Source organism: Salvelinus alpinus, chromosome 4 (genome assembly GCF_045679555.1).
Source record: "Salvelinus alpinus chromosome 4, SLU_Salpinus.1, whole genome shotgun sequence".
Classification (NCBI taxonomy): Eukaryota; Metazoa; Chordata; class Actinopteri; order Salmoniformes; family Salmonidae; genus Salvelinus; species Salvelinus alpinus.
In genome coordinates this window covers 63476131-63494666 of record NC_092089.1, presented here as the reverse complement: position 1 = coordinate 63494666, position 18536 = coordinate 63476131, and the positions used below count along the sequence as shown (strand labels likewise).

Genomic DNA, 18536 nt, shown 5'->3' with positions numbered 1-18536 from the left:
CAAACAAAATCTCTCTATCCTCAATCATCTTAAGTGTGTTTAGGTGTGTCGGCGCACCAACTATTTGGTCACATCTGATCTTAATGAGTTCTTGTTTCCTTTGAAAAGGGGTCTGTTTGAGTAGACAAAAATAAACAGCTTCCTATGCGTAAAAGAACATGGCATGCTATCTCTATCCTTGTGGTGCAGTGGACTTCCATGGGTAGAGAACAGAAGATCATAGGTTTGAATCTTACTGATGCCGTGTCACAATAAAAAATAAATGTGTTCACATGATTAATGCCTAAGGAAATGAATGTATCCTATCTGTGCTTGGTACAAAAAGTTTACCCCAAATAAGCTAGCAGTGTTAGTAAAAGACTTAAGTTTTTCAAAACCTTCCAAATAACCTATAATTTCCATTCTCAAAGCTGCCTGCAACTTGCAACTTAAAAACTTAAAAATAAACTTTCCCAGAACCGGCAAAATGTTCACTTCTGTTCTTAGAACGTTTAAAAAACGTTCTGTTTTACTGGTCAGGAAACTTATGGCTTCGATCCCACAACCAATGTGAAACCAAAAACATTAGTTCGCACAACTTCCAAGGAACCAAATGTGCTAAGCTTGTGACATTCATTCTGATCCCCACCCTCTTTCAGAACTCCAAGGGCTATGAGTTTGAGTCAGAGACGGATACAGAGGTCATCCCTAAACTGATCAAATACATTTACGACAACCGAGAGAGAGAAGACCTGTCCTTCTCTACCCTGGTGGAGAGGGTCATTCAACAGCTGGTGAGTACCGGGACACCTCAATCAGTCAATACAATTTATTTATAAAGCCCTTTTTACATCAGCAGATGTCACAAAGTGATTATTCAGAAACCAAGCCTAAAACTCCAAACAGCAAGCAATGCAGGTCAGGATTCCATTGCCACAGGCAAAACAGCAAAAACTGGATCAGCAGCACGACCAGGTGGACTAGGGACGGGGAGAGCGTGAGTCATCAGGCCAGGTAGTCCTGAGGCATTGTCCTAGGGCTCAGGTTCTCCGGGAGTAGAGAGATAGAGAAAGAGATACGAGAATTAGAGGGAGCATACTTAAGTTCACAAAGGACACCAGATAAGACACGAGAAATACACCAGATAGGACAGTCTGACCCTAGCCCCCCGGCACATAGACTATTGCAGCATAGATACTGGAAGCTGAGACGGGGGGGTAGAGGCTCACTGCGGCCCCGCCCAATGATACCCCTGGACAGGGCCAACCAGGCAGGATATAACCCCACCCACTTTGCCAACACCTACTGTTGTACTATGTTATTACTATAGTACTACTGCTGCTACTACTACTTGATTTTAGTTATTTAGCAGAAACTCTTATCCAGAGCGACTTACAATTAGTGCATTAATCTTAAGATAGCTGGGCGAGACAACATATCACAATCGTTTCAAGTACATTTTCCCTCAACAAGGTATTTATCAGCAAAGTCAGTGCTTGTGGGAAAATAAGTGTTTATGTTTTTTATTTTATGTTTGGGGGAGGGGTGTCGGAGGCGCCGTGAGATTTATTTAAAGTACTCTTCAAGAACTACTATGACGACGGCGACTACTACTGCGGCTGCTTCTGCTACTACTACGAAACAAGAAGGAATTGCTTCACAAAAATGACAAAACATCCCCTCAGATCCCATCTGGCCCTATGATGAATTCCATCTCTGAAACAGCATTGTAAGGGAGTGTTTTCAACAACAGAGCAACAATCTCCCCCAGTTCCCCTTGATGATGTCATCATCGCACTGTCCAGTCTGGCCTCAAATTTGGCCATCCCATTAATAGTGTTACGTCATCACCGAAACTGTCACCATGGCAACCACCCCAACACCATCTTTAGTGACATCGCAATTTTTATCTGGTGAACAGGAGCGAGACACTTTTTCAATCCCTTTTGCACCAACTAGATTGCTCAGTCATTTTCTCTCTCTTTTGCTCTGTCTCGCTCAGTTCTTCACACACTCTTGTTGTTGAGTTTGGTCTTATTGGAGCCAGTCCTGTCTCAGCCACATCTCCCCTCTCCTTGGCTCACTGTAAAAGGTCTGAGAAGAACACAGAGGATAAAATGTACAGCTTCAGGTTTGGGCTAATAGGAACCAGACCAGAACAGACCCCTTACATCCTAATGACCACTGCTCCTCCCCCTCCTCTCCCCCATCTCTCTCCCACCCTTGGTGAGAGTGCTGGCAGTGTGTTGGAAACAGAGCTGGTTTTATACAATAGAGGTCTTATTCCTCCTAACTTCCCTGAACATTGACCCCCCCCATCCCTTCCACACATTCCCACTACTACGCCCCACGAGGGGAAACAGATGGAAAGACTGTCTTCAAAAAGAAATAGGAAATTTGAATGTTGTAAGGTCACTGTCGGTCTGTTCGACTGAAACTGTCCTCTACATTTTCCTTCGCTGTATTTTTTTCTTTTTACAATTCCTTCTCATTTTCAACCTTCTCCTCTTCCTCGTCATCTTCGTCATCATCATCATCATGGACCCTAACAGACATGTTTGTATTCTCTCCTCTTTGTCATCCTGTCTTAGGAGGGGGCCTTCGCTCTGATGTTTAAAAGCAGTTATTTCCCCGGAGAGGCGGTAGCCACCAGGTCAGTATCCATGTCCGCTCACATGTCTCTGTCTGTCTGGCCTATGCCATGACCTCACATAAGTCTGTCTATATATACATACATACAGTATATATTTATATTGCCCATTCTAATATTTCTAAATTTCTTAATTCATTTATTTGTATTGGTTTTGCGTGTATCGTTTTGTATTGTGCGGTATTAATGCACTGTTGGGAACATAAGCATTTGCTATACCCGCGATAACATCTGCGAAGTTTGTGTGCAAAATTTGATTTGAAAGGATCAACACCCATTGGCATTGACTCGTCGTCTCAGCTATTGCCACAATAAAGCAATAACAGCGTGACTCTATATAGCCCTATATTGATCTTCAGACTGTGTCTCTGCCAAGCTTCTATTCCATCTCATTAATGTGTCATGTATGATGACATCACTCTTCCCTAGCTACAGCTCCCTGCGCAATGTAAATAACTGTCAGAGAAGAGAAGGATACAGTAAACAGAGGGAAAGAAAAGAGCGTAAATGAGAAACGTGCCTGTTTTCTTTAAGCCTCGGGTGGGAATTACCCCAGCCAGGTGTAAGCTGTCAAGCACAGTGACTTAGAGATTTATGATTGTCATTTTTTTTGATGGGAGTGTTATGTATGTCTGAGTATTTTTATCAGGTGCTTTGTGTACACACCCGTCATAGGTCCTATTTGACACTATAGGAATAAAGGCTTGAGCTATATTCAGGTTATTTTTGCCACACCCTCTCCCCTCACCTGTTGCTGTCACACCCATCTGCACCTGCATCAGCCAATCAGAGAAGCACACATAGCGTAATGGAGATGAGAAGGCTAGAAACATGAGCAGGAACTGAACTCATCCAACTGTAGGGGAGAGGGTGGAAAAGGAGCAAGAAAGTGCTAGAAAAGAAGAGACAGCAAAGCTGTGTTCGAATACCCATACTAACATATTATTAGGTCATTTTAGTATACTGTAAACGAACGGTATAATTTCAGTTGAGCATACTAGAGCTACGCTTGTCTACCGGAAATTGATGCTCTTGGCTCCTTCGGCTCAGCTCACCAAAAAGAGACTGCTCTTTTGGCTCCCAAACGGCTCTTTTGAAAAAATACAATACATATTTTTTTTGTCAAACAGTTTGCGATAGTTTGACTATGATTGGTGTTAAATCAAATCTAATTAAATTATTAAATAAAATCATACTCTACCTTAACCACAATGTATTTAAAAATGCATTGGTTTGTTATGAAAAATAATCCTATTAAACATTTCCATTTAAAGTATAACTTTTTAATGTATATAAACAAAGTGCTTTGAATTAGTTAATTCTATTCATTTAAATCTTTTGATTATTCATATCTTATTTCAAAAATATTTTTATAAATAGATTCGGCTCTTCTGATATGCGAGCCGGGTCTTAGAGCCGACTCTGTAAGGAATGACGCTGGAGAATAGAAGCTGGTACGGGGAGTTGACATTTAATTAGGAACGGACATGCGTCCGACAGGAACAGCGTCAGACTGGGAAACACAAAAACAGACGACAAACAATGCAGCAGCAGGGAACAGAGCTGGGGAACTGATAAATATAGGGGCGGTAATAAACAGGTGATTGAGTGAGTCCAGGTGAGTCCAATATCGCTGAAGTGCGTGACGAGGGAAGGCAGGTGCGTAAATTATGTGCGTAAATGATGGTGGCAGGAGTGCGTAATGCAGGGCAGCCCGGGGAAGAGTGGAAGCAGGCGTGAGAGACTCGTTCGCGAACGACCCATCACTACTTAATTAGCCAAAATACGAAGTATACATGCAGTGGACACTATTTCCCTACTTTCAATGCCCATAATGCAATTCTTCAGAAAGTGTGCGTGGCTTCACAACGTTTTCAGAGTTTAAGAAAATGGCGGAAATATAAGTCCAACGAGAGCGGATACAAATTAATTTCATAAACTAATTTTGACAAATGTTAAGAAAATGTTGAGCAATGTAATAAAGTAATGAATTTTCAAATAAGTTACACGTTATGTTGGCTGACAATTTGTTAGCTACGCTATCCTTACGAACAGCATAGCATTACAGCAGTATGTACCGGTATTTTAGCTAGTTACCTAACTTAACGTAGTCGGCTACTAATACATCGAACTTTCCAGGCAGTATATATTAACTATCAGCTATCTAACTAACTACCCAACGTATATTGACTTGATTATTCATATCATCCTTAGCTAAGTGGCGTAGTCGTGTGCGTTTCGATGGAGTTAATAGCACTCATCTGAGTGGCAGAGCGCCGAATAACTGATGAATTTACTAACGCTCAACACCCGTTGAATATGGCCAGTGTCGGTAAACGTCGGCACAAAAAGCGTAATTCAATTGTTGCCAGCAGCACAGTTACATTCACCAATACTCTGGATCACATTAAAACAGCCTAACCAGCTATGCTAGGGCGAGAGAAATGGTCAGAGTGTTTGTCCGGGGTAGGCCGTCATTGTACATAAGAATTTGTTCTTGACTGACTTGCCTAGTAAAATAAAATAAGCAGTGAAGCTTGACCGGACCGGGTTATGTGTTGTGAAGCTAGCCACAATAGTGGAAATTCCGTTCAAAATAAAAGTCCCTCTTTGAAAGACGCAATATTTAGACTAGATAATGTTAAAACAAGGTTGGAGTGTTGTAATTTGGAGCAATGAAATGGGGTATCAGTGACACCCACAGAACACAACTGTGAAGAGTTTATGCAAATATTAGCATCATAGCTCTTATCAGGGACTTTGATTGAGGGAAATCACCTCCCAAGTCAGCCTGTGTTTACGGACATATTCAATCAATCCTTATCCCAGTCTGCTGTTCCCACATGCTTCAAGAGGGCCACCATTGTTCCTCTTCCCAAGAAAGCTAAGGTAACTGAGCTAAACGACTACCGCCGTGTAGCACTCACTTCCGTCATCATGAAGTGCTTTGAGAGACTAGTCAAGGATCATATCACCTCCACCCTACCTGACACCCTAGACCCACTCCAATTTGCTTACCGCCCCATTAGGTCCACAGACGACGCAATCGCAACCACACTGCACACTGCCCTAACCCATCTGGACAAGAGGAATACCTATGTGAGAATGCTGTTCGACTACAGCTCAGCATTTAACACCATAGTACCCTCCAAACTCGTCACCAAGCTCGAGACCCTGGGTCTCGACCCCGCCCTGTGCAACTGGGTACTGGACTTCCTGACGGACCGCCCCTAGGTGGTGAGGGTAGGTAACAACATCTCCACCCCGCTGATCCTCAACACAGGGGCCCCACAAGGGTGCGTTCTGAGCCCCCTCCTGTACTCCCTGTTCACCCACGACTGCATGGCCATGCACGCCTCCAATTCAATCATCAAGTTTGCGGACGACACTACAGTGGTAGGCTTGATTACCAACAACGACGAGACGGCCTACAGGGAGGAGGTGAGGGCCCTCGGAGTGTGGTGTCAGGAAAATAACCTCACACTCAACGTCAACAAAACAAAGGAGATGATTGTTGACTTCAGGAAACAGCAGAGGGAGCACCCCCCTATCCACATCGACGGGACAGTAGTGGAGAGGGTAGTAAGTTTTAAGTTCCTCGGCGTACACATCACGGACAAACTGAATTGGTCCACCCACACAGACAGCGTTGTGAAGAAGGCGCAGCAGTGCCTCTTCAACCTCAGGAGGCTGAAGAAATTCGGCTTGTCACCAAAAGCACTCACAAACTTCTACAGATGCACAATCGAGAGCATCCTGTCGGGCTGTATCACCGCCTGGTACGGCAACTGCTCCGCCCACAACCGTAAGGCTCTCCAGAGGGTAGTGAGGTCTGCACAACGCATCACTGGAGGCAAACTACCTGCCCTCCAGGACACCTACACCACCCGATGTCACAGGAAGGCCATAAAGATCATCAAGGACAACAACCACCCGAGCCACTGCATGTTCACCCCGCTATCATCCAGAAGGCGAGGTCAGTACAGGTGCATCAAAGCAGGGACCGAGAGACTGAAAAACAGCTTATCTCAAGGCCATCAGACTGTTAAACAGCCACCACTAACATTGAGTGGCTGCTGCCAACATACTGACTCAACTCCAGCCACTTTAATAATGGAAATGGATGGAAATTGATCAAAAATGTATCACTAGCCACTTTAAACAATGCCACTTAATATAATGTATATGTATATACCGTACTCTATCATCTACTGCATCTTGCCATCTTTATGTAATACATGTATCACTAGCCACTTTAAACTATGCACTTTTATGTTTACATACCCTACATTACTCATCTCATATGTATATACTGTACTCGATACCCATCTCATATGTATATACTGTACTCGATACCATCTACTGCATCTTGCCTATGCCGTTCTGTACCATCACTCATTCATATATCTTTATGTACATATTCTTTATCTCTTTACACTTGTGTGTATAAGGTAGTAGTTGTGGAATTGTTAGGTTAGATTACTCGTTGGTTATTACTGCATTGTTGGAACTAGAAGCACAAGCATTTCGCTACACTCGCATTAACATCTGCTAACCATGTGTATGTGACAAATAAAATTTGATATTGTGTGTACAGACATATTCCACTGTACAGCCTTACTTAAGGATTGGGGATTAATTAAATGGTCTATCAGTCTACTCAGTACCCTAGTGCTTTTTTCCCAACATCCTCAGAGTTCTCAGACTCCAAATCATCCACGTTGTATTGTTTTTCCTCTGGAGTAGTGTTCAATACACATAGTAGGTTGACTGGTACTATAAATGTGGCTCAATTCAGTGGTTTCAGAGTCCCGCAATAAGAGCTATGACGCTAATGTTCTCTGGGTGTCACTGAGTGGACTGATACCCCAAGTCATTGATCCACAATCCATATGCAATTCTAAAGTCTAATACATCTATTGTGATTACAACAGATTTTTGTCAAATTGTCTTTTGTTGAATTTCTTTAACATTCCAACCTAGTTTGGCATGATCTATTCAATTATGGCATAATTCCAGTATGCGTATTCATTTGCATCACTGTCAATGACAGACTTTTATTTTGATGGGGAACCGCACGTTCCACTATTGTGGCTACTCCTTATTGTGGCCAGCTTCACATAGGTGGGTCCGACCATTAATCAAATAAGATCTGTCTTATAAATTAGAGGTATTTTAGATGATGACACCTAGCTAGATAGTTAGCTAGCTAACTGTAGCTACTGAAACAGATTATGTCGTTTTGCTATATTTTTGGCGAAGAACATTGTTTGCATCCATCAGCTAGCTAGCTTTTTTTATGACCAGCACTGTCCAGAGCTTGGGGAAGTGTCTGCGTTCGTACGGCTGGGGCAAGTGCGCGAGACAAAACTTTACCAGCATCATAGCATACCAATCGGTGAATCGTTGTGTCAAATGAAATACGAGTGATAGTGTAATCAATGTGTAATAACTACGTAAAAAATGTATGAACGTGTTAAATTATTATGTGACGTGCAGTCATATTCAGGTCCTGCTTGGTCAACAAGCTTATTTCACGAGTCAAATAGTGTTATTTTTTAGAAATGTAACTAGGCAAGTCAGTTAAGAACAAATTCTTATTTACAATGATGGCCTACTCAATCACACCCGAATGTGATACAGCCTGGATTCGAATCAGGTACTGTAGTGACGTCTCTTGCACTGAGATGCAGTGCCTTAGACCACTGCGCCACTCGGGAGCATGTATTTAACATGTATTTTTTTTGACACATAAAGACCTAAACTGTGTTCCACAGTGTGTGTGTGTGTGTGCACGTGCATTTGTGTTTGTTCTCTCACACAAATCTAACTATTTATCTCCGAACCCCTCTATCTTTCTCATGCTCGCCCTCTCTTTCCCCCTTTCTCTCTATCCATCCCCCTTTCTCTGTCAATATCCTTCAGGAGAGGAAGTCCTCTGCTCATTGGTGTGCGGAGCAAGTATGAGCTGTCTGCAGAGCACATTCCAATCCAGTACAACACTGGTGAGCTCTGTTCCCCTCTATGATCACTTCACAGTGTTCTTAAACCTCTCAGTCACTGTTCCCACAGACATTTGACTGTGTTATCAACCTTAAACACATCGTATTTCACTCAAACAACATCTCAACACATTCGGTTACATTATCTTCACGCACCGATCTCTTAATTTGAGATACGAGGGCGCAACTCGAACTGACGCATAAATATTGCACATGAGATTTGCATGAAAAGTTCAGTTATATGTCTGTAGTTCAATTCCCGATTCAGGTCAATATGAAACACCCATAAATTAACTAATTAACTAACCAACTCATAAGCTAACCAACCAACCAGTCAGCTAATGTAATGCCCGTCAGAGCTATCTGTGTTTGTGAGCAGTATCTGTATCTGTGTCCTAACACTAACAGTTGCAGTACTTACCATCTGATCCAGACTAATGGTTATGAACGCCTGTTCTCCTGTGTGTGATAACATGTCATAATCTAAACCTAATCCCGTCTTGTCTGTAGCTCCGTACTACTCTGTCCCGTGGGACTGTGCAGTTAATCCAGTGGTCCCAGAGGGACAGAGGGCCACTGAGCCCATATGTGCGCCAACTACCCAATAAACACTTGGGTGTTGTGGCTTGATCTCTGATTTGGTGTTCAGATTACTGCACTGTTGGAGCTCAAAACATCTGCAAAATATGTGTACTTTACTAATAACATTTGATTGAACCACCTATTAAGAATTGCATGACTCATAACAATCAGATATCCTTAAATCAGACTAATGTCTCCAATGAATCAACTGTTGCATGAATGCATGAAACTACTCTCCAAAGAGTCCAGTGAAAAAATGACAAGATTCATATTTAAAAAATATATACAATACCAGTCAAAGGTTTGGACACACGTACTCATTCGGGTTTTTTTTCTTTGTTTTTACTATTTTCTACATTGTAGATTAATTGTGAAGACATCAAACTATTACATAACACATATGGAATCATGTAGTAACCAAAAAAGTGTTAAACATATATTTTAGATTCTTCAAAGTAGCCACCCTTTGCGTTGATGATATAACATATATTTTGCTTTGTTTAACACTTTTTTGGTTACTACATTATTCCATATGTGTTACAGTCGTATGAAAAAGTTTGGGCACCCCTCTGAGGCTGCATAATAATTTACTCTGTCGTCACAGAAAATGATCACAGTGGCATGCCATTCATTTTCTAATAAAAGCTGAGTACTGGGGTATTGTCCAGACAAAGATTTTTAGTGTAGCAATATTAAGTTGTATGAAATTAAATCAGATGTGAAAAATAGGCTATGCAAAAATGTGGGCACCCTTGTCATTCTGTTGATTTGAATACCTGTAACTACTTAGAACTGATTAATTGGAACACACAATTGGTTTGGTGAGCTCATTAAGCCTTGAACTTCATAGACAAGTGCATCCAATCATGAGAAAAGGTATTTAAGGTGGCCAATTGCAAGTTGTTGTTCTCTTTGACTCTCCTCTGAAGAGTGGCAACATGGGGGCCTCAAAACAACTCTCAAATGACCTGAAAACAAAGATTGTTCAACATTATGGTTTAGAGGAAGGCTACAAAAAGCTGTCGCAGAGATTTAAGCTGTCAGTGTCCACTGTGAGTAACATAGTGAGGAAATGGAAGACCACAGGCACAGTTCTTGTTAAGGCCAGAAGTGGCAGGCCAAGTAAAATATTGGAGAGGCAAAGGCGAAGGATGGTGAGAACGGTCAAAACCAGCTCACAGACCACCTCCAAAGACCTACAACATCATCTTGCTGCAGATGGTGTCATTGTGCATCGTTCAACAATTCAGCGCACTTTGCACAGGGAGAAGCTGTATGGGAGAGTGATGCGGAAGAAGCCTTTTCTGCACACACGCCACAAACAGAGTCGCTTGAGGTATGCAAACGCACATTTGGACAAGCCAGCTTCATTTTGGAATAAGGTGCTGTGGACTGATGAAACAAAGATTGAGTTATTTGGTCACAACAAGGGACGTTATGCATGGCGGCAAAAGAACACAGCGTTCCAAGAAAAACACTTGCTACCCACAGTAAGATTTGGTGGGGGTTCCATCATGCTGTGGGGCTGTGTGGCCAGTGCCGGTACTGGGAATCTTGTTAAAGTTGAGGGTCGCATGGATTCCACTGAATATCAGCAGATTCTTGGGAATAAGTTTGAAGAATCAGTCACAAAGTTGAAGTTATGCCGGCGCTGGATATTTCAACAAGACAACGACCCAAAACACTGCTCAAAATCTACCCGGGCATTTATGCAGAGGAACAAGTACAATGTTCTGGAATGGCCATCCCAGTCCCCAGACCTGAATACCATTGAGAATCTGTGGGATGATTTGAAGCGGGCTGTCCATGCTCGGCAACCATCAAACCTAACTGAAGTGGAGATGTTTTGTAAGGAGGAATGGTCCAAAATACCTTCATCCACAATCCAGACACTCATTAGAGGCTATGGCAAGCGTCTAGAGGCTGTTATTTTAGCAAAAGGAGGCTCTACTAAATATTGATGTGATTTTTCTATTGGGGTGCCCAAATTTATGCACCTGTCTAATTTTGTTTTGATGCATATTGCACATTTTCTGTTAATCCAATAAACCTAATTTCACTACTGAAATATTACTGTGGCCATCAGTTATTTGATAGATCAAAATGAAATTGCTGATCCAAACACCCAATTATTTCTAAATGGAAATCATGGAAATTGTCAGGGGTGCCCAAACTTTTTCATACGACTGTATTTCATAGTTTTGATGTCTTCACTATTATTCTACAATGTAGAAAATAGTAAAAAATAAACGAAAAACCCTGGAATGAGTAGGTGTGTCCAAACCTTTGACTGGTACTGTATGTGTTTGAGAAATCACTCTTGCTCCTTGTGGAAATGCCAATACTATGTTGAACCTCTGTGGGATATCATAGCCTTTTCCAAATTGTGACGTGTGTCACAATAAATCTGCCCCTTACCTAGCCATTCCGTTAATAACAGTCATGGGTTTGGTGTGTTATGTTCTCTTTGTGTGTATCAACAATCTGGAGACAGAACACCCTGTAGGTATGTTGACTGGGTCTTCATCTGTTTACTTAACTACGCTCAGATTTATTATTGCAGTTTCTAGATGGAGACTGGGGTCAGGTCGAAAGTCCAATGAGAAAGGAATGAGGAAGAGAAGTAGATAATGGATTGCTTTTCTCAATACTATAAAGTGGCTTCCTTCTATCTGTTCCTTTCCCTCATCTCTTTTAAAACACAGGATAGGTGAAAGCAACATAGTGGATGCCTACTGTAAATTCACCTGTGGAGTACAGATGAAGGGAAAGAGACGAGGAGAGAACAAGGTCATTTATCGCTATTGGGGACTAATAGTGGCCCCATCATGACTGCAGTGCTCTACTGTAACTGTGCAAAAGGGCAAACGTCCCTCGACTGCGTACAGTCACCTTATAAATAATATGTGTCAAATTAATACGGATGGCAGTTTGAACCTCCACCTGATTATTAATTCCAGAATCTTCTGAAGCAATGTAACCAGATGATTAGCATGTTAACCTATGGTCAAAGGACCATTGGCTCAGATGGCTCCTCTCCTCTGTTGTTTGTCAATCACAATCATGAACTTGTTTTGGTTTGCAATCATTGGGTCAAAACAGCTGTTACCAGTTTATGAAAAATTACAAAATATTTTAGGTGGAGAGTTCAAGTAAAGCAGAAGTGTTGATTTCAGTGATCCATCTCTGGTTGTTCCAGTGCTCAGTTTGAACCATGAACCCTAACCCCTGCCCTATACCCGTTGCCCTTTGTCGAGTAGCTATGTTCAAAGAGGGGGTCCAGGAAAAGAACAGCCATAACCGGCCAGATATCTCCAATGCTGTGAATTCCGCTGAAGACGGCCAGGCTGTGGAGTACTACTTTGCTTCTGACGCTAGGTGAGCTGAAAGCCCTAGGTGTGTGTGTGAATACGTGCACGGTGTGTGTGTGGCGCATGCATTTGTGCTTGTCTCGTGATCCTTTTTTCTTCCTCCTCTCGCTTTCCCTGCCCAGTGCCATCATAGAGCACACCAACAAGGTGATCTACCTGGAGGATGATGATATAGCAGCGGTTGTAGGGGGGAAGTTGTCCCTCCATAGGCTGAACCGCCAGGCAGGGGAGGTTCCTGTCCGGGCCATCCAGACCCTCCAGATGGAATTGCAGGAGATCATGAAAGGTCAGAGGTTAGCGGTCATAGGGCTCGTCACCATGGAAACCTAAATGTTAATTAGGAGTAGGTTAGAGGGTCCCAGGCCCTAAACACTGACCTAGGGTCAGTTCTGTGCAAGGTTAAGGTGCAATATTTAGGATTTGAGGAGGGAAAGCTGATTCTCGGTATGTACCTAAGGGAACCTTAAACCTAGAGCCGGTCAGTATCGATACCTTCCCATTCACAAACGCATGTCAAAGATAAGGTCTAATGTCATACTAGTGAAATGTAGTCTGATTTTACACAGAGAACACATACTCATTTGGCCACAGATACTGTATTGAAGCTGCTATAACTCTAAGAACACTAGAATAAGATCTCCCTCTGCTGACGTTAGTGAGTAACTACACCTGTGACTCAACCACTGTCCCTATTGTGTCCTTATCTTTTGTGTGCAGGTAACTTTGAGGCGTTCATGCAAAAGGAGATCTTTGAACAGCCAGAGTCCGTGTTCAACACCATGAGGGGGCGGATCTGCTTCGACACCAACAAAGGTAGCTTACCATGACAATGTTACATCCTGATCCGGTCTCTCTATTCTTCCAGGATGTTGATGGCACAGTGCCCTAGGCTCAATCAATATTAGCACAGCAATTCACGGAGGCATACGTTATTTAAAACAACAACTATGTTCTATGTGAGAAGTAGGCATTGGTCTGAAGCCAAAAAAGAAAGGAAATTCACATGAGCACCACAATGCCTACTTCAACGTCTACCAAGGTTTTCCAGCACATAGCTTTGACCTACTACAGTAGCTATGTTGGTCTATTGTACTTCAAACAATGTGTAGGCAGGTTGCTTAGGATTCAAACCTTCTCAAACAGCCTAATTCACAGTCTTAAGATGAGGTGCACCCACAATAATGTGACTTGTACTGCATACAAGGTAAATGATTGGATTCTTCACACACCACACTAAGACATTATCCCATTTCACTACCTTTTCAAGGTTTATTTGTTTATATGGCAGCAAGCTTTTATACTTACAAGATCATCAGGCTTGATAGAGTGAGCTGTTTTGTCTTGTAGTAATGTGTTATACTGGGATTTCATGAAATATTTTTTTGGGCAAAATATTTCATGTGTTTTTGATCAGTAGGTGTCCTACATAACAACATGTCACTCATATACTGTAGATATAGAGGTCTATAGAGCCTGTCTGCATTCTTGATTTCTGTAACCGTTTACCTGTGTAATATTGTCATATGCTCACAACCACTTGTTTTGCATACATGGTCCTGTTTTACCAATTGCTGTGCTGATCAATGGGCAGTGAATATGTAGTCCAAAGTTATGTTTGTATTTGTATTTATTTTTGCAATAAAGATGGTGACACTACAATAATAGACATTTACAATAGGCCTATATTAAAAAATACATTCAGCCTAATGATAAATATATATACAGTGGGGAGAACAAGTATTTGATACACTGCCGATTTTGCAGGTTTTCCTACTTACAAAGCATGTAGAGGTCTGTAATTTTTATCATAGGTACACTTCAACTATGAGAGACGGAATCTAAAACAAAAATCCAGAAAATCACATTGTATGATTTTTAAGTAATTAATTTGCATTTTATTGCATGACATAAGTATTTGATACATCAGAAAAGCAGAACTTAATATTTGGTACAGAAACCTTTGTTTGCAATTACAGAGATCATACGTTTCCTGTAGTTCTTGACTAGGTTTGCACACACTGCAGCAGGGATTTTGGCCCACTCCTCCCTACAGATCTTCTCCAGATCCTTCAGGTTTCGGGGCTGTCGCTGGGCAATACGGACTTTCAGCTCCCTCCAAAGATTTTCTATTGGGTTCAGGTCTGGAGACTGGCTAGGCCACTCCAGGATCTTGAGATGCTTCTTACGGAGCCACTCCTTAGTTGCCATGGCTGTGTGCTTCGTGTCGTTGTCATGCTGGAAGACCCAGCCACGACCCATCTTCAATGCTCTTACTGAGGGAAGGAGGTTGTTGGCCAAGATCTCGCGATACATGGCCCCATCCATCCTCCCCTCAATACGGTGCAGTCGTCCTGTCCCCTTTGCAGAAAAGCATCCCCAAAGAATGATGTTTCCACCTCCATGCTTCACGGTTGGGATGGTGTTCTTGGGGTTGTACTCATACTTCTTCTTCCTCCAAACACGGCGAGTGGAGTTAGACCAAAAAGCTCTATTTTTGTCTCATCAGACCACATGACCTTCTCCCATTCCTCCTCTGGATCATTCAGATGGTCATTGGCAAACTTCAGACAGGCCTGGACATGCACTGGCTTAAGCAGGGGGACCTTGCGTGCGCTGCAGGATTTTAATCCATGACGGCGTAGTGTGTTACTAATGGTTTTCTTTGAGACTGTGGTCCCAGCTCTCTTCAGGTCATTGACCAGGTCCTGCCGTGTAGTTCTGGGCTGATCCCTCACCTTCCTCATGATCATTGATGCCCCACGAGGTGAAATCTTGCATGGAGCCCCAGACCGAGGGTGATTGACCGTCATCTTGAACTTCTTCCATTTTCTAATAATTGCGCCAACAGTTGTTTCCTTCTCACCAAGCTGCTTGCTTATTGTCCTGTAGCCCATCCCAGCCTTGTGCAGGTCTACAATTTTATCCCTGATGTCCTTACACAGCTCTCTGGTCTTGGCCATTGTGGAGAGGTTGGAATCTGTTTGATTGTGTGTGGACAGGTGTCTTTTATACAGGTAACGAGTTCAAACAGGTGCAGTTAATACAGGTAATGAGTGGAGAACAGGAGGGCTTCTTAAAGAAAAACTAACAGGTCTGTGAGAGCCGGAATTCTTACTGGTTGGTAGGTGATCAAATACTTATGTCATGCAATAAAATGCAAATTAATTATTTAAAAATCATACAATGTGATTTTCTGGATTTTTGTTTTAGATTCCGTCTCTCACAGTTGAAGTGTACCTATGATAAAAATTACAGACCTCTACATGCTTTGTAAGTAGGAAAACCTGCAAAATCGGCAGTGTATCAAATACTTGTTCTCCCCACTGTATATATACAGTACATGCAGTACCAGTCAACAGTTTGGACACACCTATTCATTCAACCCCCTCATTCAACAACTTTTGAATGGTACTGTGTACAGTGTCTTCGGAAAGTACTCAGACCCCTTGACTTTTCCACATTTTGTTACATTACAGCCTTATTCTAAAATTGATTCATAGTTTTTTTCTGACATCTGCACACAATATGACAAAGCAAAAACTAGTTTTTAGATATGTTTCCAAATTTATTACAAATAATAATCGGAAATATGACATTTACAAAAGTATTCAGACCCTTTACTCAGTACTTTGTTGAAACACATTTTGCAGCGATTACAGCATTGAGTCTTCTTGGGTATGACGCTACAAGCTTGGCACACCTGTATTTGGGGAATATTTCCCATTCTTCTCTGCAGATCCTCTCAAGCTCTGTCTGGTTGGATGGGGAGGGTTGCTGCACAGCTATTTTCAGGTCTCCAGAGATGTTTGATCGGGTTCAAGTCTGGGCCACTCAAGTACATTCAGAGACTTGGCATGAAGCCACTCCTGCGTTGTCTTGGCTGTGTGCTTAGGGTCGTTGTCCTGTTGGAAGGTGAACCTTCGCCCCAATCTGAGATCCTGAGCGCTCTGGAGCAGGTTTTCATCAAGGATCTCTCCGTTCATCTTTGCCTCGATCCTGACTAGTCTTCCAGTCCCTGCCGCTGAAAAACATCCCACAGCATGATGCTGCCACCACCGTGCTTCACTGTAGGGATGGTGCCAGGTTTCCTCCAGACGTGATGCTTGGCATTCAGGCCAAAGAGGTCAATCTTGGTTTCATCAGACCAGAGAATCTTGTTTCTCATGGTCGGAGAGTCTTTAGGCTCCTTTTGGAAAACTACAAGCGGGCTGTCATGTGCCTTTTACTGAGGAGTGGCTTCCGTCTGGCCACTCTTCCATAAAGGCCTGATTGGTGGAGTGCTGCAGAGATGGTTGTCCTTTTGGAAGGTTCTCCCATCTCCACAGAGGAACTCTGTTGCTCTGTCAGAGTGACCATCGGGGTTTGGTCACCTCCCTGACCAAGGCCCTTCTCCACCGATTGTTCAGTTTGGCCGGGCGGCCAGCTCTACAAAGAGTATTGGTGGTTCAAAACTTCTTCCATGTAAGAATGATGAAGGCCACTGTGTTCTTGTGGACCTTCAATGATGCAGACATTTTTTGGTACCCTTCCCCACATCTGTGCCTTGACCAAATCTTGTCTCGGAGGTCTACTGACAATTCTTTCGACCTCATGGCTTGGTTTTTGCTCTGACACGGCATTCTCAACTGTGGGACCTTATATAGATTAGGCTGTTTGAGAAGGTTTGAATCCCAAGCAACATGCCTACACATTGTTTTAAGTACAATAACCAGAATAGTTACTGTAGTAGGTCAAAGCTGTGTGCTGGAAAATCTTAGTAGAGCATGGTTTAAGTAGGTATTGTGGTGCTCCGACATTTCCACTATTTTTCGGCTTCAGACCAATGTCAACTTCTCACTTAAAACATTGTTTTTTTACACTAGAAGGTGATTTTATGGGGAAATATACAACATTTCCACACACAAATGCAGATTTTTTTAGCAACCAAAAGGCTGTCATTGGCAATGCTGTTCTAACCTGTAATGCGGCCCCTGACAAAACGTCTGGACCTTAGTGGCATAGGTGGTGTGCTTCCATAACTGCAAGGGTTGCTGGTTTAAACGCTGGTCCGCTGGTTGCCCTCTAAAATCAGTTTTGAACTAACTAGATTGGGACAGTCTTACATTGTAAAATGACTTCCCATTCAAAGCAATGTTTTAACTCCGATTGACTTTTACATTTACATTTAAGTCATTTAGCAGACGCTCTTATCCAGAGCGACTTACAAGTTGGTGCATTCACCTTATGATATCCAGTGGAACAACCACTTTACAATAGTGCATCTAACTCTTTTAAGGGGGGGTTAGAAGGATTACTTTATCCTATCCTAGGTATTCCTTAAAGAGGTGGGGTTTCAGGTGTCTTTTGAAGGTCTTAGCTCAGCCAAAAAGGTAGCACCTCGTTGGTTCTCTTTTGGCACATGGGAGCGATAACTTATAAATGTAATCAAAACTGTTGCCCGTACAAACTTATTCAGTCAGAAAGGTAGCAAGTGTAATGGTCATGTTATGGACCTGTGGTCTTGTTCTTATCCGACGCCTAGACATTGAGCTAGGTCGGGGCAGCAAATCATATTTTTTCCCTAATGCCCTGTTCAAAATCCGGTATGCGGTTCTCGGTAACGGCCTGACGGTTCATGACGAGAGGCAGGGAATGTGTTGTGTGCCTCCAATCAAGGTGATTTGCACTAGAGGTCGACCGATTATGACTTTTCAATGCCGATACCGATTATAGGAGGACAAAAAAAGCCGATACCGTTTAATCGGCCGATTTATTTAAAAAAGAAAATTGGGGGGAAATATAGAATATATATATATATATATATATATCATACACACACACACACATTGTTGTAATAATGACAATTGCAACAATACTGAATGAACAATGAACACTTATTTTAACTTACATAAATACACACACGCACACAGCTCTGGAGTGACAATGATACTGAAGAGTCTGCTTAGGAGACAA

The 18536-nt window shown here is 42.4% G+C and overlaps 1 protein-coding gene across 1 annotated transcript in view; it reads left to right on the top strand.

Moving 5' to 3' along the window:
* Positions 1 to 18536, top strand: part of LOC139574109 (glutamine--fructose-6-phosphate aminotransferase [isomerizing] 2-like) — a 43911-nt gene that overhangs the window by 16594 nt on the left and 8781 nt on the right. Inside the window, exons 6-11 of the mRNA XM_071398293.1 lie at positions 639 to 773; positions 2571 to 2632; positions 8555 to 8634; positions 12474 to 12591; positions 12707 to 12870; positions 13302 to 13397. Of these exons, the coding sequence (XP_071254394.1) occupies positions 639 to 773; positions 2571 to 2632; positions 8555 to 8634; positions 12474 to 12591; positions 12707 to 12870; positions 13302 to 13397 (655 nt within the window). The remainder of the gene's footprint in view (positions 1 to 638; positions 774 to 2570; positions 2633 to 8554; positions 8635 to 12473; positions 12592 to 12706; positions 12871 to 13301; positions 13398 to 18536) is intronic.